This window comes from Copadichromis virginalis, linkage group LG14 (assembly GCF_057382275.1).
Source record: "Copadichromis virginalis isolate Kocher_CV1m ecotype Utaka linkage group LG14, C_Virginalis_male_GT1.1, whole genome shotgun sequence".
NCBI classification, from domain to species: Eukaryota; Metazoa; Chordata; class Actinopteri; order Cichliformes; family Cichlidae; genus Copadichromis; species Copadichromis virginalis.
In genome coordinates this window covers 25,929,665-25,954,420 of record NC_140631.1, presented here as the reverse complement: position 1 = coordinate 25,954,420, position 24,756 = coordinate 25,929,665, and the positions used below count along the sequence as shown (strand labels likewise).

Below are 24,756 nucleotides of genomic sequence, written 5' to 3'. Positions count from 1 at the left end.
AAGCTTTTACTTGAATTTTTATGCTACAGTATATTATATACTGCATATTTTATGGCTGTGGTTTTAGTTGTGTGTTTATAATATGAGAAAACAGAATCTGATCTGTATTACTAAAACAAACTAAAGCTGACGAACCTTACATGTTAGTAATGGGATGTAATTGAGGATTCAGCTCATCGTACCCAACCTATGTTTTACATTTATGTTTTACATCATTAATGTCTTCATTCTCTGACAACCTGATTCGATCAGATCCTGAGATGGGATCACATGATGACAGAGAGAGGGAGAGGGGATAGATGGGTGTAGAGTAGCTGTGAATGGGAGATGACAGCAAGCTGAGGCACACAGACACTCGTGCCTTCCCCCCTTTTGCTGTAGCGTACACTACTACTACAGCTGCAGCCTTAGCGATGGAAGAGGAGATGTAGAGGGGAGGATGGTGGAGTGAGGCAGGGCGGGGCTGTTGAGTGACTGAGCGAGAGGCAGGAGAGGGAGGAAGCCTCTCAGTAGATGACTGAGACACAGAGGGAGGAGGAGGAGAGAGAGAGAGAGAGAGAGTCCACAGGACGTGAGTGTCGGCAGCAGAGGAGGAGGAGGAGGGGGGAGCTTCCAGACTGGATGACTGGATGGGCCCAGCAATGCCTTGATGGAGCATGGGCCAGGTTTTAGGATTCTCCCACTGCCGTGAGTCTGCTTTGGTCCTTCAGTTTGTGTTTCAGTGTTGGGGGCGTCTGCATTTGCTTATCTCACCTTTCCATCATCTCTTATATTCCAGCTCAGTATCTTTTCCTGCTAACTGCTATGAGCATCGTATGTGTTAGCTCTCCCCCTCCCTCCTCTCCTGCATGCTCTCTGTTCCTCTCTACTGCTCATACCTTTCATAAACACATGGCTTAATGGAGCGGATGCAGTGCAGAAGCAGATTGTTTGGTTGTTGTTATCTAGCGTTGGATAGCAGATGTTTATTTGGTTGTGTCTGAGAGGGCTTTTCAGCCAGGCATGTTAGGCATGCAAGTTATTTCAAGCTGCCACAAGCTTCTGTTGTGCTTCCATATCTGCCTTTTATTTCAGCTTTCTGACAGAATATGGGCACGATCCTCTCTACATTTAAATTAAAGTGGCTGCTTATTTGCATGTGCAGACGAGAGTATGCTGCTTCGTTCCACTCCCTGGTTTATTTATTAGCTAAAGTCATGCTGGCTGTCTAATGTAGTGAAGGCCTTTACTGCTGCCAGCACAACTCTGCAAGGAAATGAATCAATATGCAACAAAATGGTTGATATGCACACAGTTTTATGCTTTGTTGTTTTACATAGAGGTTGAAATTGCTGAGTAGGGTACCTCCCAGTCTTTTTCAATGTGTACAGTGACAGTTCACTTATAACCCTTAAAACAGTGACTCATAACGAGTTACTGCAATGCTTCTTTTGGGGTTTTTAATCATTAGAAGAAACACCTACGTTCAGTGTTTGCCAGGCTGTGAGCTCAGTGTGAGATGGTGGAAAGAATGGATTTACAGCAGCTTGCCTTAAACATTCCTGTTTTACCCGTGGGTTCATGCAAAAGTTTCACTGTTTTGTCCTTTCAGAGGAATATGGCTCCGTGGCATCCACTCCAGACTCAACTCCTCCCTGCACTGATGGTAAGAAGCAGACACTTAACATCCCCAGAGATATTTGGTGGCAGAATGTCTACTCATTGATGCAAGTTCACCTAAATGCACCTGTTATTCAACTTCTCTAATGCTAGCAATGAAGATCCACAGGTTAGACTAAAGGAACGCTGATTTGTTCCTTTTTTGTAAGGAGAGCTGTTTTTGCACTTATCAAAGAAGGCTTCATCTTTCGACTCTGAACTCTTTCTTCTCCCTGACATCAAATAGGATGCCTTGCAGCTTTCATCTGACGTTTCCATTTAATAAAACTAAAATCTCTCTCCTTGCATAGCACTGCAATAACACTAGTAGCCCCAGTGTCTTTAGATTATTTGTAAACTGTTTTTTTCCCAGCTTGTATCCTGTTTCTTTGTCTCTCTCTGTTTTGTTACTGTGTGTCAGTGTGTACGTTGAGCTCACATCCATCTTGTTTTTCTGTTCGTTCAGGTGGAAATGAGGAGTCAGAGATGTATGAGCTGCACACGGCCAGGGAGTGGTCCGACGACGATGAGGGGGGCGATGGAGATCCAGATGATGATGATGAGGGACTGGCTTCATCCCCGTCTATTTGGGGCACACCGCGTCAGAACTCCTTCGAGCAGACTTTCTCCTACATCGCTATTGCCGAGGCTGAAGCAGTGGGTGCCTCTAGACTCCTCCGCGATCGACGCAGGGCTGGTTCTCGAGGCAGTCGCACTCCTCTGATCCGCACGGACACCCTGGAAACACTGTTGGACTCCCCTGATGCAGACTGGGATCCTCAACTGTTCCTCGGTAGAGATGAAGAAGAGGAAACGTCAGAAAGCAGAGAGCATGAGAGAGTTGAGACGAGGACAGAAAGTGCTGGAGAAAGACGGGAAAGGGAGCAACAAAGACAAACTGAAACTATTACAATTCAGCCCTCTCCCCAAAACCTGGACCCAGAACCTCAAGAGAGAGATGAAGGAGTTCAAAGAGAGGAGAGTGTTGACGAGAGTGTGGAGAATTCCCCTTCCATCCTGTCATCCCTGCAACAGAGCCCCTCACAGATACTTCAGAGTGAGAAATATGTGATGAGGTTGCTTCATTCTGTGTTGTGTGAAACTCTAAAATATGTAGTGTCTGAGAAATCTCAGGATGCCTCAGTACAGAGATGACTAGCTTGGTTGACTGAGCAGTAGGTTTTCAACCAAAAAAATGTAATGAGCTCTTTGCACAACTGACTTGTAATTTTAAGCATACTGAGCATTAGAGTAGATGTTTTATAAGTGTAGCCTGTATCCAAAAATCACTATGAATTCTTATGATCAACTAAAGATACATTAGAATACAAAAAACTGAGTTTAGGCCTGGGTTATTGATTCTGTCAGTCAGCATAATGATCTTGTCAAAAGTCTTTTGAAGTCCTCATGTGATCTACAAAAAGATTATGTTGTTGTATGCTGTTTTACCTTCATTTTATATTATTTTTACACTGAATTTAAACATCTTGTAAAGGAGTCTTTCCAAATTTTACATTTATTGAGTATAAGAGACTTTTTTTTTTTGTTAGTTCCTCCTAACAGTCTCCACTTTAAAATCTTCATGTTCTGAGAGCTTAAGTGATGACCTTGCCTTGAGTCATGCTTCACGTTAGGGTCTGAGGCAGAAGTGACGACAAATCAAAATGATTAGACAATTGTAGCATCGAAAGGCCGCATAAATATTTTGTAAACCCACTTTCCAGTGGGTTTTTATGAATACATTTCATTACATATAAATTTATTGTGCTTAAAAATTAAAAAGTGAGAAAAAATAGCATGTATAAATAGAAGAGCAGTGGAACCCCAGATGTAATTTTTATTTCTAAAGGCTGTAAAATACCCAATTAACAACTCTAATCTAAACTACATTCAGTAGTCTGATAGCCTCATATATCATTTGTATCTTGTGATCGTGTCAGTGTAAAAGAGATTTTGTTTGTGGTGAATGTTATAAAGACAAATAGTGGTCAAATCAAACAAATCCGCATTCTTGTGCAAAATATAGTTTGCTGCTGTTTAGTTAAGCACATTCAACGTGATGGCATTACCATAGTGACACATTCTTCCTTTTCCCAGCAGCAGCAGCTGAGCCAGTATCTCCTGTTGCCAGGGAAACCATTTCAGTCAAGCTTCTCACAACTGTGCGACCGGGAGACCCAGCGTCATCTGCGCCGCCTGCCATTGGCCTAAACACTCAGGAACAACTGGTCAGAGATCACTGGTTTTCAGCACTTAACCTAACAGAGGACTGGGCAGCATGCACACACATAGCAGGTAGGAGAATAAAAAACGTCTGTCTTCTCCTGACCTCTGCCTCTTCTCTCGTTCAGCAAGATTCTTTCACTGAGCTCAATCAATACTTTAAAGAAGGAGAATATCAGATTTCACTTTCTGCATGGACCTTCAGGAGCAGGCAGACAAAGATAACTGACCCTCTCCCCACCCCCGTGGAAGTGCTGGCTGTTCATTGTGTCTCCGTAATAACCCTCTTTTGGGATTTAAGGAGTGATTGGCTCATTGTGAGCAAACCATAGCTGGCACTGGCTGACTTTTCAGATTCATGCTGATGTCAGCAACACAACAGAAAGAAAGATGCACATAGTATATGGGAGGAGTTTCTGTGTATGCAGATTTGTGGCAGTTTGCTAGCATTGTAGTGGTGAATTGACCCTCGAAGTGGATCCTCCATCAGAGTGGAGCTCGGTCTTATTTTAGACGACTGTTTGAGCGTTAATAAATGTGCGGGCAGGCTGATGACAGAGATTAGGGTCCCCTGAATAAGTACTGCAAATATATCTATTGGAATATCATGTTTCTTTTGGTTTTATGACTGCTTTTAGTAGCATTGTATCAAATTTCAAATATTGAAACTGGCAATGATAAATGACTGGGTTCTCATTCAGCACCCTTTTAGTCAGTCATTTTAGGCCTTGTACTGCTAGTTGTTTTTAGACATTTGATAGCTTAAGCATTTTATCTTGTTTGTTTTGTCACATTAAATCATAAGTAGAATTTATAACTCTAGAAAAGGTGAAAAAGAATGCAGCTTTTCAGTTGCTCTTCTGTTTTTTTGTCAGCAGTGGAAACAGAAAGATGGGACCTGGTGACATAACAGAAAAAAAGACACTCATTCTCCTGTTTCACACAATTTAAAATATGAACACAGCTCTATAAAACAAACTCCCAGTTTAAAGGAATGGATTCATTCATCTGTCTTTAGAGTCAGAAGATCTAGTGTAATGGTTGCGAATCATCTGTTTATGGGTGAAGCTCTTGTATTTTCTAAGAGTGCTGGGCGGTGCTGCACATGAGATTATTTTGGGCTGTCAGGCCTTTGGACTGCTGAGCGAGCAGTGGGTGGCCAAAAACAGCTCACAGGGGTGAGAGGTACACACAGAGAGAGGGGCAGAGGGTGCGAGGGGAAACGCTGGAGCAGCAACCAAAATGGCCAGTAAAGGTGAGATGCTCTGGATGTGGAAATAGAATTTTCTACACCTTTATAGGTGAGCTGTAGGTCTAAGCTTAGTGTGATGAGCTGAGGGACAACTCCCACAAAGAGCTGTGTTTCATTTCAGTTAAATTGATGGCAGAGAAAGCTGCAGATTCAAGTGGTGGACTGTTTAGCTTTCTGACTGGCTTAGAGAAGGCTGGTCTGTCAGAGTCCTGAAGGTTTAAACTGAGTGGATTTCCTGCTGCTCGCTGGGGATGGGTGTTTCCATCAGCTGCAGGTGTGTTTGGCACTAAACTAATCAGTTGTTCAAATATAGCCACATTTATCAGTACCCTGGATTTAAATGAGCACCAGCCATTCAAATGACTATAAACTTTCAGTCATGGGTTGTAATATATTTGCCAGCTGGGTTCTCTTACTCTTTGGTGTCTCCTCTTTAGACTGAAGAGCTGGCACAGATGGAGTTTCATTCTAAAGTAGTACGAGGTTTGTGGCAACATGCTTGAGCTGACATGACCAGGCACAAGTGAAATGGATTTTGGGGGCTGAAATGAAATTATGTCAAGCCAAGGTGGCATGAAGGACGAGTTGGCTCTATTACTTTTGTTTGACTGGTTAATTGACAGTTGATTGACTGTTTGTTTGATTAATTATAATCAAGAATACAGTAACATCCTGTATATCGTAGTTAAAGCACTGCAGTTTAGCTAATGTGAATTGCACCATGTTTTAGCTCAGTACTTGATATGTTGTGAACTGTGGATGCGCCTGAGTAATAAATAAAAAAGACCAAAGCCCTTTTGTACCTTTTTTTGTATATCTTTATTTCTACTTTTAATGTGGTCATTTTTGTTTATGGGCTTTCCTCACTTTTGGAGCCAGGCTCAGTTGTCCATAAGGTGCTGCAGTTCTTCATCTTAGTGAACTATAGTGGACTGAAGAATTAAGCTAACTTGTAACCAGTGAAATACTTCCTGTCATGTGGAGATTAAATATTTAATGCATGGGTGGGCAATTCATTTTGCAAAGCGGCCAATGGGACTGTTGTGGAGAGCCATACCAGCAACTCTGAACTCAATTCTGGTTAACATGATTTTTATCTATTTATAAGCTTATTGGTGCAGCCCTTCACAACAGTCCCAGTTTCTCATGTGGCCCTTTGGAAAATTGAATCCATTATTTAATGTCTTAAGTAAAGTGACTGAAAGTGGAGCCCAACTGATATAGGATTCTAAGACCGATACTGTTACCGATAGTTGATTTAAAAATTCGAGATTCTAATATATGTGCAAATTTTTTCTTTCTCTCTTTATGTTCAGTTGTCTATTTATTTGTTTACTCTCTGACTGTTGTGTTTGTGGCATGTGTTGCCAACAGGGCAATGTCAACACTCATAACATGGTTGAAGGGTGTTTCTCCAATTTCCTGTTTGCTTTTGAAGTTTTGATTTATCAGCCCTCATACATGCCAATGCAAATCGATCAACAAACAGCTAATATTATTTGTCTGATAAATTGTTCAAGTTCTGTTTGGAAAGAAATTGCTAATAAATAAATGAAATAAACCAACTTTAGGGGATTACAAGGGGAAGTCACAGTGTTTTTGCATATTTACTCGATACTCGTGTGTTTAGAAAACCCTGAGCAAGTAATAGAGAGCAAGTAGTAAAGTACAAGTACAAGGTGTGTGAAGATGAGCCAAATACAATGTGTCTTCCATGGCCAGTTTTGATGTCATACTGCTGTTTATGTGTTATTACACTAAACACGTATCCTGCTGTGTCTCCATGTGAGTGTCACTGTCCCGGAATGGCAGCAGCACAAACAAACACAATGAACAGGTGTGTTCCAGGGGCATCATGGGTATTAATTGTGTGCAGTGATGTTTATAAATAACCCACCTGCTGTCAGTACACTCCATTGAAAGAGGCTTCCCTTTATTCTAATGCTGAGGCTTAGCATTTCGCTGAACGACGAGTACAAAGTACCAGGTCTCTCTCTGACAATAATTACACAGCACAGGGACACTGCATTTACAGTGAGCTGTGTGATGGAATTTTAATTACTGTTAATTGCTTAATCGTTTTCTGTAACATTAAAATTGTTAAGAGAAAAAAGATGACCCACGAATTCTACTGCGTACATCAAAGTTGTCCACTGTAGTACTGCATGACTCTGCAGACACCTCAGTCTCCAGGGCAGCTGTTGCTGGGTGACAGAGAGGGAAACTAACAGGGTGTGGAGAAGGGGCTGCCGATGTCCTGACGACTGACAGCAGGTGCTGTGAAAGGCTGCATTTAAATTCCCCTCAACTGCTTGTTTCCCTCTTTCATCTGAGGGCTAAATTTAACTGGACCTAGAGCCTGATGTGTCCTCGGAGCTGCCCTGTGTGCTTTCATGCCTGAGGCTTAAAATCCCTCCTTGCCTCATGTCTTCAACCTCTCTGGCCACCCTTTCCATCTCTTTTCCTATGCTCCAGGTGCTCTTTCAATGGTGCTTCTTAAAAAATAAAAAAAGGTATTATTCAGCCGAATGTTGAGGAGTTTAAATGATACAGCAGCTTTGTCAAAATCGAATATATTGTCAACAGTTGCCTGGACTTTTCAGCCACTGTTTTTATTTTGTTTGTTTTTTTACTTCCTATTCTGTTGGCTCTATTTTTTTTTTAACCTTTCTTTTCTTCAGTTGTTGTCAGAGGTGTACGTACACTCATCATGGGCATAAATGTCATGGTAATTTGGTGCTTTTGCTGAGTTTATTAAACTGTTCTTTTTCCGGGGTGGCGTGATTATACGGGTAAATCTTTAAAAACTTTTCAAAGCTTGAATTAGGGGCAAATGTTTGTTTTTAATTCAGATTTTCTCCAATCCAAACTGGGTCAAAAATAAACTCACATGCCCAGTAATATTTAGTTTCATGTACCTCAGCAAGTTGCAGCTTGTTTTTGTTATATATCAACAAACTTCTGGCATAATTCTGGCTAGATATTTGACTGCTATTCCATGCAGAATTGGAAGAGTTAGATTAGGTTAGAAGTCAGGGGTTTGGGAAGTCCAGTCTAGAAGTTTAATGTTAGCCTGCTTCATCCAATCCAAACCCAGTTTGTGTTTGGGATCATTGTCCTGTTGGAACACACAATTGTATCCAAGTTTTAACAATCTAGCTGTTTTGCAGTGAAGTTGAAGAATTTAGAGGTAGTCATGCTTCATTATTTCATCCATTTTCTGCAGTGTACCAATACCAATGGTAACAAAACAGCCACAGATCATGATGCTACTACCACCATGCTTGATAGTTGGTACTGTGTTAGGTTTATTGTTTGAAAGCCTCACCTTTACTTTTCCAAACATACCTCTTGTGATTGTGGCGAAACAGGTCAATCTTCATTTTGCCTGCCCATAAAATGTTCACTAAAAGGCATTTGGTTCGTCCATGTGGGCAGCTACAAATTTCAGTTGAGCTTAAAGGTATCAATTTTGGAGCAAGGGCTTCTGTCTTGGTCAGCACCCTCAGTCAAGGTCAATATAAAACTGGCTTTGCTGTGCACAGTGATGTTGGTGTTCCAGCAGTTCCCAGTTCATTGCAGGCTTGACCTTCGGTGCTTAATGGACTGTTTCTGAATATATAACCAATTTCCCTTCCTCTAAGGGTGACAGTTCGTATCTTCTTTTGAACCTTGGCAAAATGGTGACACATCTGAATAACTTGTACTTTGAATCTGCCCTAGTTTAAAATTGGCTCAGCGAGACCTTCCAAACTTATTTAAACCTACATTTCTCCTTTTCCTTGAACTCGGTCATTTTAATGTGTGCTTTAAATAAATCCTTTAGATGCTGGCAAAGCATTATTTAATAAAAGATTTAAGTGAATGTATGCATGTTTGACTCCTCTACACCTCTGTGCTGTACAATCATTCCACCCTGGAAATAGAACATCACAAAAAAAAATATTGTAAAAGTCTCAAATTTCCATGATATTTGTGCTTATGATAAAGCATGTACATTTCTGACCACACGGTACCTGCCTTGCCTTTTAGTGATGGACTTGATCTACTGGAAGGACACGGAGCGGAGTGGCATGGTGCTCACAGGGTTAGTGGTGGGATTGCTGTCCCTGTTCCAGCTCAGCATCATCACTGTGGTCTCCACAGTCTCCCTGGCTATCATGTGCTTCACCATCTCAGTACGGATCTACTACCAACTCCTCTACATCCTCAGCTGGGGTGATGGAGAACATCCGTTCAAGTAAGATGCTGTGCTTTTATTTAATGGGGACTTGACCTTTGTTATTTTAGTTTTTATACAAATTAATATAGAATGTGCTCAAGACCAGGGGGTTAAGATAACAACTTTCACTCAGGAAACCTTTATTTTTTTGTTTGTTAAAGCATACTTGAAATATTGTCACTTTTGTTGAATTTTCCTTATAGGATAGTCATCTTGTTGCAATGCCTCTTTATAAAATGATAGCTTTATATGTAAAATGGATTTTAAATAGCTGCTGATGACCTGGGAAGTTTCAGAGATTGGGCAATTTAATGGCTTTGAAAGTTATGACAAGTATATGTGCTTGAAGTATTGTGTGGAATCTGTGTTTTTAAGGAGGAATGACTCAGAAAAGACTCAAAAATAAATGCAGTGCAAAGAAATGTGAGACTAAATCTGACATTTCAGCATCTAGCTTCTGCTTTTGTCATCCTGTCCTATCAGGTCTTATTTGGACTTGGACATCAGCTTCAGTGGAGAGCAGGCTGACCTCTATATGCAGAAACTTATTGTGATGACTCTGTCAGCTGTTGACACTCTGAAGAGACTCTTTTTTGTTGGCAACCTTTTTGAATCCCTCAAGGTAAGTTAAGCTTTTTAGTCAAGTTACTTTTTTAAAATGATGTGTGTGTATGTGTATACCAGCTTCATATTTACTCTCCTAATCACCTGTCTTCAGTGATTTGTTTCGCTTTGTCCAGAACCTCTCCTCTCCATTTTTATCTTAATTTTATCATCATTAACCAAGATATCATCCTATCTCCGTAGTCCTTCATTTTGCTTCATCATCTGTCATCTTCCTCCCTGCCTCATCCCTCTATCACTGGAGGTTAGGTCATTGCCGACTGTTACTCTCATTCTCCCGGCTCAAAGCTGAAGCCTCTCCTCCTAAATAAATTAATAGCACTGCTGGCAGCTGTCAGTCCCTGTGACATATTTTTGGTAATTGTTTGGAAGGCTAAGTGTCCCTTTGGATAAAGAATCCTTTCAGATCAAACTGAAATGCCTCACTCTTCTCATCCAACCCTTGGCTATGCCTCTCCTGCTAGCAAGGCCAAACCCTTGCTTGCAGGAGAGATCATATTCATCAAGTCAAGAGCGGAAAATCTGCCAGCATCACATAACTAATGATTTATCTAGTTTGCTGTGACGGAAAATGCTTTGTTGCAGTTTTTTAGATAAAACTTGATTGACTTTAGGTTTATGTCCTTTCTCTGAAAGCTAATGCATAAAATGCCAGTTCTTAATCAGCCTTTTGACACAGTCATCATTAGGCTCAAGTCATTTCAAATGTAGGTGTGTTCTTGAGTAATGCAAGTGATACAAGTCTAAGAAAAGTTTGAGGGATCCTCTGAGGGGTCAAAACGGTCAATCAAATATGAATAAAAAAATGTGTGATGGCTACTTACCTTTGATTAAATTTAGGGTAATTTCCACTTATTTCATAGAGAGTAGTATTAGACTGGGATAGGAGCTATTGATGCAGCATTCACTATACACGTGTACCAGTCAGTTACAATATAGTTAGTAAACCTCACTGCCAGTATTGGAATAACATGCAGAATACTCTAGTTTTACCAGTATCAGTAAAACATCTACATAGATATGAAATTGTAGCTGTTAACAGCAGGCTGAAATAACTCATTTGCAATAAATGGTGAGTCAGCGTAAGCTGACTGAGCCCCTTAATCCCAGGACCCCCTGTTCTCAACCCTGACCTTGCTGGAATGTGGCATGACACACAGGGATATGAACTCAGAGACACCCGGGATAAGCTGGAGTCTCCTTCCATCTGACACAGGGTGTCCCATGTCAGTATCATATGTACAGTGACAGAACTGAAAAATGAGGGGAAAGAGTTGTATCATATTGGGGCCTGGGGGTTATATTTAAAGCTTATTTTATCCGTCAAGGAGAAATGATGTCAGTGACAATAATTTAATGAATTCTGTATCCTATTTACATAATACAGTGGAGCAAAATCAACAGTGTGTTAGTGTGATGGACTGTTTTCTAGAAGGAAATGAAAACCAAATGGAGGTTTGCAGGAGGGTTTCTTGATAACAGCTTAACTTTCTGGTGAAAGCTAAAGTCTGTGCAGCTGTTTCTTTATTTTATGTTTATTCTTTTAGTTCCTGTTTCTGATGTACCTTGTGACATACCTGGGAGACCTGTGCAATGGCCTTACTTTGCTCATCATCAGTAAGAAACGCATATCATCACTGGACATATGAAAGCTATTGATACACTCTTTGTTTATCACTTTGGCAACTCTACTTTTTTTTCTCTTCTAGGTGTGATCGCTGTCTTTTCTCTGCCCCTTTTTTATATACGACGTCAGGTAGCAACTTTTTTTTCTATTTGTACACTCACTGATATTTAATGTCCACCATATCCTTTAACATTTGTACCCTTTTTCTGTTATATTCCAGGAGCAGGTTGATGGCGTTATTGCAAAAATCCAGGCCCAAATTGACAACGTCAAGGACATGTGAGTATGACGCCATCCTGTGGCAGAAAGGTGCTATCACCAACACAGTGGAGCTCATGATCTCAGATACTTCTTTTTACTTTAAGTATGCACCAGAGCTGACTGCACAAAGTATCATTCACACTGTTTAACACAGTATATAGTCAATAGCACTATGCAGTCTATAAGAAAAATAAACAAATATGCCAAATCTATTCATTGCTGCAGTACTCAGATATGTTTTTAACACTATAAGGAAATTACATTTTGAACATGTTGAAAAAAACTGAATCTTTAGGCACTTTTTTTTGCAGCCTGTTGTAGAAACACAGACATAAACGAGTATTTTTGCACAAAAAGGTGATTCTCAAAGTGCTGTTAGCTGAAATGCCAGATATAGCAAATATGATACAAAGTCAAATTAATAAAAGCAAATAAATCTTACATTCATTTTTGTTTTTAATTTAAAATATATATATTTATACATTTCTGGCGAGTGTGTCATGATTCAGCTTTAAATGGTAAATAAATAGGATATGACTAATAGAATAAAAAAATAAATCCAGCAAAGACCTGAAACAGGACCTGAAAAATGCATCTGGCCCTTCAGCTGATCCATCGACTGTACATCAGAAATGGTTTTAGGGGAAGGGTGGCTGTCATTCTTCAGGAAGGGAAACAGGGAGAAAAGGCTGAGGTGTACCAGATTACACAAGACCTGGACTGAAAATCAATGACAAATCCCACTTTACATTTTTTGAGAAGGGAGGCTCAAGATTTTGCACAGTACTGCAATTAATAAAGCAAACACATTGTACTTTACATCACAGCATTTAGTTTCAGCTGGTCAGCAGACTGAGACTGAACATGATGCTCAATGATTTGTGTTTAGAAAAAAGCAACAGATTTTTAACTGTTAATCAAATGATTCTCATCAGAAGAATGATCCACCATGGCTGTGCAGCATGACAATGCTATTAATAATAATGGTAACTAATATGTTATAGTGTATTTGCTCATTATCTGCTAATTATTGGCCGAATGTTGAAGTATAGAGTGTTAGTTTGGAGATCCATTGTTACAGTTGCATGAGTTTTTAGCTCTTTTTAGCTCACAGTGGGATCTCAGAATTTTTAATGTTCACAGCCTGGTTCCATCAACCAGATTTTCTAAACAAGAAAATAAGTAGGATTAACAAACCTGGTTGTCGATCCAAACTGGAACCACTTACAACCAAAATAGTTTATCCATTTCCCAGTCATGCCTTCCAAGCCCACGATAATATGCTGATATAGTTAATGGCAGTAACAGTATCACGCACACACAATCCCAAGAAAAAATACCAGGTAATCCGTATCAAAATGGCTTCAAGCCACTAAAACAAACCAGGGAGGGATCTAACTGAAGTAATTTAAAAGGTTCTACTATAAGGCTGGTAGGACGAGCTAAGGGGACTAACTATGTTGGAATGTGTTCCTTAAACATAGGATTTATCAGTGAGGCATTAACACACACTTAACAAAAAATAATGGTGGTGGATGATGCTAATTTTCACTTATTATCACTTATGTGTCTCCCCTGTAGTCTTCAAAGACTTGTCCAGGGTGGTGGCCCTCCTCCTGATCCAACTCCTGGTGGTGCCAAACCCAAAACCCAGTAATCACTCATGGACAGCGACTTAAAGAGAAGCTACATGAGTTACAGACTGTCACTCAGATGTCTTACATGGCAGTCTGTGCTCAGAGCTCCAAAGAACAGAGCTCCAGAAATGGGGAAGGGAACGAAAGGGAGGTTATTTAAATGAATGATGATGAGGACTACGCATGGTACTTCACACTAACTGTATCCAAGTTATGGGGGTTAGAGGATGGGGCTGAGATGATTCTGCTTCATGGTGTATGAATCCTGGATAGGACTCTTGCTGCTGGTTTCGAAGAAGAAGAGATTCTGCAGCGCAGGTGATTGCGCATGACCATCTTTGGAAATATTGTTTTTGACATGTAAAAAAGAATTCAAAAAGTGTCTTAAATTGAGCTGTAGTCCAAAATGAGGTACAAGACCATAAAAGGGAAGCTCCCACACTGACAGCTACACGCCTGAGTAAAGGGAATTGAGTCGTTGAGGGGATTTGTGCGAGGAGCACTAAAACAGGGGTCAACACAGATCACGGCAGCATAAAACTGGCAATTAAAGACGTGTGTGAAATCACATGTACATTTCTCCATGCATATTCATTCACATGACTGTTTATCTGTGTGTATGCAGGTGTGTATGGACGTTTCTGTGTTTGTGTGTGCATGTATGCGAGTAACTGACATAGAGCTTGCTCAAACAAAACTGTTACCCAGCAATTAAAGTCACATTTCTTAATTTTCCAAAATTTTGTGTTTCTTTTCACCCTCGCTGGCATCCATTTCTATTCACTATCAGTCACCCTTTTTATGTTTTGTGTGTTTTTTGTTTTTTTCATTGCTTACACTAAAAGATTCATGGATGTAGTGAAGGAGGACATACAGGGAGTCGGTGTGATAGAGGAGGCTGTTAGGGAAAGGGTGAGATGGAGGCAGAAGATCCGCTGTGCTGACTCCTAAAGGGAGCAGCTGAAAGGCACTGCTTTCCCTCCTTTGATATAAACAGAAAGATAACTGAGCTCCTCGGTGACTTTAGTAATTTACAACATTATAAATTTTACGAGAGGAAGTTCTTCACTGGCAGAGTACCAGAGGTGTCAGTGTTGCTGAGGAGTTTCATGATTGCGTATATGGGCAATAGACAAAGTGCTAAGATTTCCCATGTTCTTTGTGCTCTTAAAGTGTTTTGTCTCCCGTTGTAGAGGAAGCTTGTGAAGGAACGTGAAAGTGTAATACAGCAGGTGCCTTTTTAACCGCAGGTTACAGTGCATGATCTGATTCACAGTACTTACAACTTGTTTCCTCCAACAATGCACCACTTCTCGTATCAGCCTAACCATTTGTTTCCCAATAATGGAGTTTTGTATATGTACAAAACTTACCGGATTCCTATATCTGTACAGGGCAAGGTATCTTATATGGAACTGTAAGTAGATCTGTTTTAGGAATAATAAAATTATTCAGGATACTCCACAGTTGAAGTCCATATTTCCCTTTAGTGTCTGCTTTTAAAGCTCACACAAAGACTGTTATGCCTTATAGATGTGAATTTACATCCTACAGAGAAAGCATAGATATAACCCGTTAAAAACCAAAACCTAATGGCCAGTTAGTGTCAGAAATCATGTGCTGCTTGGTCATAGAACTACAGTAGTAGCATAGACACACCCATCTGTCCTTTCTTTAAAAAGATGGGTGACAGCAATATGTAACCACACAGCTTAACATGTATAAATCTGTTTTGTCATGATTCCTGTGTACATATTTAGCAAAGCTGCTACTAATCCAGCCAAACTTCATTTTCATAGAGTTGTCATACCAGGCCTAGATTACCAGAAGTTTTTGTTTTCTATTTGCCTTGAAAATATTAATCTAAACAGAAAACTGACTTTTAATTCCTTTTCATTTAATTTCCAAACAATTGATCACTCGTGACCTGCATTATCTTAGTGCACTTTTCTTTGTATTCCTGAAAATAACTAGTTTTATGGCTGGAAAAATAAACTCTTGAGAGATCAATTCAACATATACTGTGGCTTTTTTAAACAGACAAGAGTATTAACTCTACCTGTTTTCAGGTATGTCAGTTTCTCGCTGCAGCCACAAGGAGGCGGCAAAAGGCAAAACATTTGGTTCAGTTTTCGAGGTTTCCAGTGTCTTTGACAAATTAGCATAAGAAAGCGGATCACCTTAGATATTGGACAGTTTAAAACTGGCCGATCACGTGGAGAATACAATAAAATTTCCATTTATTGATTGATTGAGTAATCTTGTAGATTCTGGATGTTCCTTCTTGGAAAAGCGTACTAGTACAAGGTAAAGTAAGTCAGGAGGCTGAAGTCTGCGTATAAAATTTCAGCACTTTTTATATCCATGTTCAAAAAGGGCATCAAGGCTTCCTCCTAACTAGTGAGGACACGTCTGGACATGCCTGCAAGAGATCAAACATTAAGCCCATAGCAACGCAGTGTGTAACAGGTTAAACGAGTAAACTACACAATAATATATTGAAAGGAAAGATTGATAATAATAATAAAAACACAGGATCGTCCCTCTTGTTTTCTAATTTTCCCCAAACAGTTTAATAAGGGTAATGTTCTTTTCTTCAAAGAACACTTGGATTCACACTCCCACGTTGCTGGGCGGAGCCAATGAGAAAAAGTAGGTGGGATTAGTCAAATTAATCCTAAAACACACACAAAAAACACTTTGGGTCCTCCCTCGCTTGGTAAAACTGCAGTGTTCAGCGGTGCAGTACTGGACGATAACTTCCCGTACTGGATTTGACAGCGCGCACAGGAGGAGAGGTTTTACGCACGAGCTCCGTTTGCGATCATTACCGTTTGGAGGGAAGAAAAACTGCAAAGGAGGAAAGAACCTGTTCTCATGGTGGGTGTTTCACCGGTCCATCGAGGAGATCGCGGTGCAGAGCTGGCTGACTGAAAGGCACCTCCACTCAGAATGGATTACGGTAGGACCATGGCCCCTCCAGTGCCTCCTCATAAACCCAAACCTACCCGGCCAGGACAGGCGCAGGAGCGGCTGCTGAAGTGCGTCCTGCTGGGCGATGGAGCGGTGGGGAAAACCAGTCTGGTGGTCAGCTACACCACGAATGGATACCCGACGAAATACGTCCCTACTGCATTTGATGACTTCACGGGTAAACAGACATATTATTTTATTCCAGATTTTAGAAATGTTGTGAATGCACAGGCAGACCGTGTATGTGTGTCACCTGTCATAGCTGAACATGTCCAGTTTATTTAAACGAGGTGAATAAACTTAATAAAACTTATGACACTTAAAAAAAAAACCCTCCTATAGAAAAATCTGTTGGTTTCCATCTACCTGTCAGTATCACCCATTTTTCACAGGATGCCTTTTCAACTCTTGCTTGTTTTAGAGATCAACTTCGCCCCACCGCACCTATATTCCCCAATGTCCCTCTATTATTCAGATGTTAAGGACTGATAGATGTCTTTGTGTTTCCTGCTATCTTGTCCTCCATCAGCGGTAATTAATGTGGATGAAGTATCCTCCCTGGTGTAGCTGGGTTTCCATTTGGCGCTGTACCACTTTCCAAACTGTCTCACTAATCCCTGGAAGCTTTTGCGATGTAAGAGAAGAAAAACAAAAATCCTTTGAAGGTGGTGTTTGAACCCGAACAGTATTGGAATAGAAAAAAAATACACGGTGACCTGTTGATCGCTTTTATTGACGTGTGATCGCATCTGTTATTTAGACATACCATTTGAAATGCAGTTCTAGAGCAACATAGAAGCTGTTTTGCTTTTTCGTGCAGGATTATACCCTGATTTATATACAAAAAGATTTTGGTATTTTACCTTTTCAAAATCTAACATTTTTATTTAAAAAGAAAACGGCTGGCTATGAAAAAACTTGTAAACTTAATAGCTAATTCCCTGACATTACTCTTGATAAGCATTAAAAGGAACAATGTGGCCAACCCAAATCTCATAAAACACTCTTGTAGAGCACACACCACCCTTAGACAAGTGCTGGCTCAACTCTTCCATACAGAACAGAGGTTGGTTCACTGGTTCACGGGTTTTGGATTGCACAACTCTGCCTATTGTTGTCAGCCTTGACCCGCAAGGCCTCTCTTCTATACTGAAACGGGCACATCTGTTGCAGTAGCTCTGAGGCAGAGATTGTCTTTCTCCCTGGCCTGACAGAGAGTGATTGTGCAGTTGGGGCCCTTAATAGTGATGTCATTTTTCAGTGCCTGGAATCAGAGCGTTCCCTTGAAAGCTGATTTCTGAGCAGTTACACAATGCCACAGGTGGCAGAGACTTGGAGAAGCGGGAGGCTAGGAGACTGGACAATAAGGAGTTTTGGATGAGAAAATCAAAGGAGTATCATATGTCAGGTATTAGGAAATGATTACCCAATGGCATCTCTCTTATGTTCCTTCTTCTGTGTCCTCCCGCGCTTCCCCCCCTTTGCATCTGTGAAAGCAGGGTGTTCTGACGGCTGTCCTCCTATATGAATAGTTCCAGCAAAACCCTTTGATCAGGTGGTATGACCAACCACACGCTCCAGGCCTATTGTAAATGTTTCCATGTGCCTGCTGCTCTGCGTTGTGTTCAGTTTTCTGAATAGAATAAATGGCCCTGTAATGAAACTCACTGTGAGATGACTCACTCCCTTTTCCAATCTGGAAATGAGGCCAATTGGAAGAGAGTCACTAAATAAACAAAATCTGCTTTGTTTTTACCCCCATGCACACACACATAGACACACCATCAGACAACCTTTGACTGGCCTCTGCCAAAACACAGCACAGAACAAAGCCCACCGAGCGGTCTGAGCGACAGTAAAGTGTTACGGTCTGAACGGTAACTGGCAGAGTGGGTGGGCGAGACTGAGCAAGGCCATTTGCGAGCTGGAAGAGCAGAACAGGCGGCAGCGGGGAGTCTTTTTTGTTTTTTAAACTGTAAGGGTTTTGTTTATTGCTGAGAGTGTTGCGGTTAGTAGCTGTGTGTGTGTGTGTGCATTAACTCGAGTGTCAGGTGGGGGTACATACACAGCCTTAAAACTCATACTGTCACCTGTGACTCACTTTGTTTTCTTTCTGTCCCTTTCTGTATCTGCAGCTGTGGTTCAGGTGGATGGGAGCCCAGTCAGACTACAGTTGTGTGACACTGCGGGACAGGTGAGTTTGCACACAAACACATTGCATTACCACTCTACGCAGGTCATTGACATACAGTGCCTGCATGCTTCTCGGCCTTTGCTCTACATAACTCTCACATGTTGGTTGATTAGTCGCCGTTGCTTGGTTGCAGTGTCATATGCAGAGTTATGCAGGAATAGTTTTTAATAGCACATATTAGGGTCCTTGCATGCTGCTAATGTTTAAAAAGACATTTAAAAAAAAATCTTGAGTACATTTGCAGACTCATCCTCACTATATTTGAGGCACTGAAACGATGGAACAAATAATCGGTTAAACGTCATTTGGTTATAAAATTATAATTAGTTGTGAACTGTTTTCTGTCAGTTACTAAGGTGAATGAACTGTGCTACACAGAGCTTGCCAGGTAAATTTATTGACTCATTATTATGTTGATAGGCCAATCTTGGAAAGAACATGTTGTGAAACAGTGTTTCTGTTTCTCTGGGGCATTGGGTGGTTGTTTCATAACCCACTACAGTCAAACCCTGCCCTGGGAGCAGCATATTTGACATTCACAGCCGCTGCGAGGGCACTGCCAGTTCTGCATAGAATCAAAGACAGTTTGGCTATAAAGTGGAATGAGGCATTTGAGTAAACCCCTAATACGTGTAAAACCTCACAGCATGTTCTGAGCTGTTCACGGCCTTAAATCTGCACACACATACACGCAGACGCATCCGCATGCAGACAAGCTGGGGCAAATTCAACTAGATAAAACTCTACAAACACTTACTGTAGTGATGCAATTCTATACGAGGGTGGGGGGAGAGCTTGAACCAGAGACTGGTCGGGTGTGCCAAAAACGTTGAGATGAGAGAGGAGAGAGCGAGGAGAGATGGAAAGACACAGAAGGTCTGGAAAAAGATGATAGCAGACACTTCCAGGGCTGATAAACAACGTCGCTCCTCACTCAGAGATGTTGATACGTGTGTGTATATTCTGCAGATGGGCCTACGTCATCAGATCACAAAGCGCAGCCAGACCTTGTGTGTGTCAAACTCAGAAGCGGCATGTGCTGGGCCTCAAATCCACATGTGGAAACTGCTGATATTTTTTTTTCTGCACATTTTAATTGTGTTTTAAAGGGCAGAGAGCGGGCTTGTGGCATTGTTTAGTTAAATAAGGATTAAGAGATATGTGTTGGAAAGGATGGAGTTAAACGGAAAAAAAGGAGAGGTCTGAGTCAAGTTACTGCCAACCTTAATCTGTGTACTCAAGGATGTGGGAGGCCCATGTAAGTTAAAGCTGTGTGGCTCCAAAGTGTCAATTTAAGAGATTTACTGCAAATGGTATAAATGTGTGGGCAGGATTTGTCTGTTCTGAATATTTGCGCAATATAAACACTATTGAGACGGTTTGTTATTTAACAGTTACTGGCACCACTCCCTTTCCTGTGATGTGATGTTACAGTACTTGAGTGTGTTCAAGTGCATCCGTGTGTGGTCAGAGTGAAGGGAGGTGGCTCAAATCAAAATAAAGACTCTGAACCAGACATATGTTAAAATATATATATATAAAATAAAATTTCTCTCTTTGTTCTTCTCCATCAGGACGAGTTCGACAAACTCCGCCACTTCTGCTACAGTCGGACAGACGCCCTGTTGCTCTGCTTCAGCGTGGTCAGCCCCGCTTCCTTTCAAAACGTCTGGGAGAAGTGGGTCCCCGAAATCCGCCGCCGCTGCCCCCTCACGCCCATCATCCTCGTAGGGACGCAGTGCGACCTGCGGGAGGACGTCAAAGTGCTAATCGAGTTGGCAAGAAGGAGGGAGAGGCCGGTGCCGGAGGAAGATGCCAGGGCGCTGGCGGAAAAAATTGGGGCTGTGACGTACGTTGAGTGCTCGGCACTGACACAAAAGAATCTGAAGGAGGTGTTTGATGTGGCCATCTCTGTGGGACTGCGACAGTCTGATAGGCGAGCGCGGCGGGAGAGGAAGGTCCGCAGCACAGCCGATAAGATGAAGATGCTCTCCAAGGCCTGGTGGAAGAAATATGTGTGCGTCCAGTAGGGGGGAAGGAGATAATATTTCTGTAACTGATGTAAAACTGGAACTGCTGACGTATTTGGGAGTGTTGAGTTGGATGTAAGGACTCCTTGTTACTTTCACATGGACGGCCTCAAATGACCTACTGTGACTTTAATTCGATGGAGCAACAGTTCAGCAGGGGCACCTGGCTAAGCTATATGGCTGTTTGAGGATTTGATGGTTTTACTTTGACCAGAAAAGACCCTATGTTGATGCCTAAGAGACAGTATAAGGTTGTAACCACTGTCTGCTCTTCAGAGCCAGTATGTAAAATGTGACTGTGACCATCATGGAACCAAAACTTATGGCACTAGGAAAGTGTTACGGCTCATGGACTGCATATCATACAGAACTTGTCCAAAGGAATTCCAGCTGACTTGGGGGTCGTTAAGGTGATGATATCGCATATTAAAAATATACTCTTTCTTTTTTATGATTTGGTTCATTTCTTTATCAAAGTATATTATTTCATTTGATCTACACTGTAACTCGGATTTCAAGACTTGTGATAGATTTTTTCCCGATTTTCTTTTCAATTTTGTTTTATTGAATTCAAAGCGTGAACTGCTCCGCCTAAAAGCCCAAATTAAACATTGCAAGCCCTGCACTTTTTCCTAAATGAGAGGCATCTGTGAGTCAAATAGCTTCTAAAAATAGGCTCTGTAGTTTATCAGATTTAACTCATCCTTTTAAAAATTTACAATCAAATGTATATGAGTATAATTTTTTTTAATGGAATGATGATGACATCTCCAGGATGTGTATGACCGTTTTGAATGGTGTGTGTTGTGCTACAGGCTGTTGTAGTTTTGTCACAGCTGTTAATTGGCCATTAAGCTCCTTTACCAATAGATTGATTTTGCAAAATATTAATGGCAAAGATCAAATACCGATCATCATCCAACCAACACAATCTGGAGAACACATCTCTGCTGTAGGTTTATGGAAGATTTAGCAATATCGGTTTTCACTTTGACTGATTCCGAAATGTTAAAGCCAGTTCGACTTCATGACATTTTGTTACTGTTACAATGTTGCAGCAATACATGGGTTATACCACTGTACCTTGGTTGTATTATCCACATTTCATGCAACGGACTTTGGACCAGTGAAAGAGTGGAAATCCTTCTTCAAAAGTAGGATCCAAGCAGGTAAAGGCTCTTAGCTGCTCCGCTCACTGCTTTGGATGATCAAAGGGTCTTTCGTTGTCAGTCAGTATAAAACCAAACTCTCTCCACTTTTGAGATTATGCAGTAAATGAGGTGAAATCGCCAAAGAGACTGATTCTGTGTTTGCTTCTTATTTTTCAGAAGCCTTTCATTCATCTGTCTATTTATCTGATCTTTCTGGGCCAATAACTGATCAACAGCAATACACAGCAGATGTATGAGATCTCACACGCTGTTATGTATGTTACATAGTGATCATTTGATGTTTGTAATGTCATCAGGATAAATCTGCTTGTACAGATACAGTATAAGTGACTCGGTCTTTGTCTGTGCTGTCCCAACTCTAAATGGGCTCCGTATGATTGTTTCAGTTTGTGTCTGATTCTGCCATGAGAGAAGTTCTTTGGGTTTTATGAGTGGAACTAAATAAAATGTGAAATATTTAACCTGCTTTTGTTGTTGACTCTTCTGTGGAGCTGTGTTACGTGGTCACGTGGTAGAGGGCAGGGGAATGTTTCTGAGGTTAGTGGTTACTACAGAGCATGAATAGACGTTTTTTTTCTCCTAAAAGAGAAATTTGATCCAAATGTAGAGGTTTACACACAGGGTTTTATTTGTTTGCCACAATGAGGAGCAGAACAACAAACACAACTCTATGTGTGTTTCCTCTATCTTTTCAAAAGTAAAATATCCCCTCTCTAGTCCCCTTTATAGCATTTTCACTATTGTTATCAGTCGGATCTCAATTAAGAATCATTACACTAGATGTAGTTGACTCAAATCACCTTATAGCACTGTAAAAGTAATATACAGTAAGTGATCATTAACCATGAGATAACCTGACAGAAAACAACAGTGAAGAACTGCTGCATGTTTTATCACCAGTCATTTATTCTGCAAGGTAAGCAGTTCTCTCTAAAATGAACTAAAACTTCATTTTTGTTGGAAAACGCTTCAAAGATTCAGAAACCTCAGAGGTTTTGTCGGGAACCAAGACTTTTAACTTTGCAGGATCAGATGATTATAATTGACTAAAATAGCCCTTTCCTGCCATATATAGCTGGGTGTCTACACCACACTACAACAATGGCAGAGAAGGATGGTTAGGTAGGTATCTTGTACTTGTTTAGAAATGCTAATGATAGGGTAGGTGACTAAAAAGAGAGTCTGTGTCGTCTGGCAGGCTGCAGATGAGTATGCTGTCCGGCCTCAGAATGAGTGAAACTAAAGCAGGAGTTATGCCAAGTGGTCTAATTATGATAGTTAGCACGGCTCCACTTTCCACCAATATTTTAGTATGAAACCCCATTGTTGTGTCTCAGCAAGGCAGCTGTCTTGCAAAACGTCCTGTGATTTAGCATTGTGGCTTGTGTGTTTGACTGTAATATCTACCTGCCTGCTGGAAGTTCAGGTTATTGTCTGCGGCTGTAAGAATGTCCAAGCGCACGTCTTTCTGCTAATTTAGACTGCAATACGTATTTTACTGCATAAACCAGAAGAGCTCAGTATGAACATATGTGGGGGGATTTGTGTTACAAAATGTAAATAAAAAGATTACGTCAATGAGCCAAACCCATGAAGATTATGGAAGTCATGTGGAACTCACAAAATATTATCATTCACTGATAATCTGTGCATGCAATGGAGCCCATGCATGGTCACTGGTTAAAGAAGTCAAACTAACATTCATTGCTCAATCAGATTTCTCCCATTATGGCAAATATTGGGTTCAGTCCAAAAAAGCTGCTCAGTTTCTCTTGCCAGTGCAAAAGTGCCTTTAATCTGTATTCTCTTTCATGCTCAGCAAGTCAAGATTCCTCTGGGAGCAAAGAGACATCTAGTTGTGCAAAAGTCAGATCAGTGACCTGACTAAACTCTATGTGGTCTCAATTGCTAGTTTTAGGTCTTTTTTAAGACAACTTTTTGTTAATTTTTTAAACGACTAAAAAGAAGGATAAAACCGAGTTTGCTTCACAATGGCTTAGCTTGTGATTGACAATTAACTGCCGTATATGAGCATGCAGTGTCCATCAAGTCTAATCCAACCCTCACCCTGTTTTTCATACAGACATGAGTAAGGTCCGGTCTTCACCGACCATCTCAAAGTGTCTAATTCTGTCTTTTCATGATCCCACGTTCACCTGAAAAAAGCTTTTGACTAAACTGTGACACTAATTAAACTTGTGGACATACTTTATTTCATTTAGCAACTGAAGGAGACTGTGCAGTATTAGTCAGCGGGTGGCTGTAGCTCAGGAGGTAGAGCAGGTTTTTAGCAAGCTTTTAGATCTATAGTATATGGATAAAAGGAATAGGCCATAGCACTTATATTCTTTGAATTCAGTAGATCTTAGTCCCATTAATAGACTGTTGCTATAAAGAGCTCGATGAAAGGCTTTAATAGGATGCCAACATTGCAACTAGTGAGTTTGTGAAATTTCATAACAGTAATAATATCAAAGTAAACTGAAACCAAAGAAAACTCTGCCACAAAGCTTCAAAGCATGGGTTTGGCATGGGTCCGTTTAAGAGGACGCAGACGATTTATGACTTAACCTAGCATGCTAACATTCCCTTTACACTTAAGTTTGATTAGTAGCAATGAATACTATTCAACTCTAACACAGTAAAGTAGAGAGTAGCTATTTCCTGCTTTCATGCTAAGCTAAGCTGTGCTAACTCAGCATCATGTTGGATAGACGGTGATGAGAGTTGTAACAATCTTCTCTTCTAGCTTGGCAAGAGAGTGCATTTCCTATACTGTCAAACCACTCCTTCTAGACATTTTTTTTTAAAAAAATCAGAAAGAGCTTAAACAGCGCAGATTTTTTATGCCATTGAACTCAAATACAGAGTATGATTACTTAATGGTTCCAGCTAGCAGCACT

The 24,756-nt window shown here is 40.8% G+C and overlaps 2 protein-coding genes across 2 annotated transcripts; both read left to right on the top strand.

The window, feature by feature from the left end:
- The first annotated feature begins 558 nt into the window (after positions 1-558).
- Positions 559-14,948, top strand: rtn2a (reticulon 2a). Its single transcript, XM_085430151.1, has 10 exons — positions 559-687; positions 1,592-1,645; positions 2,105-2,695; positions 3,736-3,933; positions 9,146-9,353; positions 9,819-9,957; positions 11,507-11,576; positions 11,669-11,715; positions 11,807-11,865; positions 13,429-14,948. Exons 1-10 carry the CDS (start codon positions 657-659, stop codon positions 13,502-13,504), a joined length of 1,473 nt encoding a protein of 490 aa, XP_085286277.1. The 5' UTR covers positions 559-656; the 3' UTR covers positions 13,505-14,948.
- A 1,242-nt stretch (positions 14,949-16,190) lies between these two features.
- On the top strand, positions 16,191-22,314 carry rhoub (ras homolog family member Ub). The gene is made up of 3 exons (XM_085430152.1): positions 16,191-16,635; positions 18,593-18,651; positions 20,226-22,314. Exons 1-3 carry the CDS (start codon positions 16,437-16,439, stop codon positions 20,679-20,681), a joined length of 714 nt encoding a protein of 237 aa, XP_085286278.1. The 5' UTR covers positions 16,191-16,436; the 3' UTR covers positions 20,682-22,314.
- Positions 22,315-24,756: the final 2,442 nt, after the last annotated feature.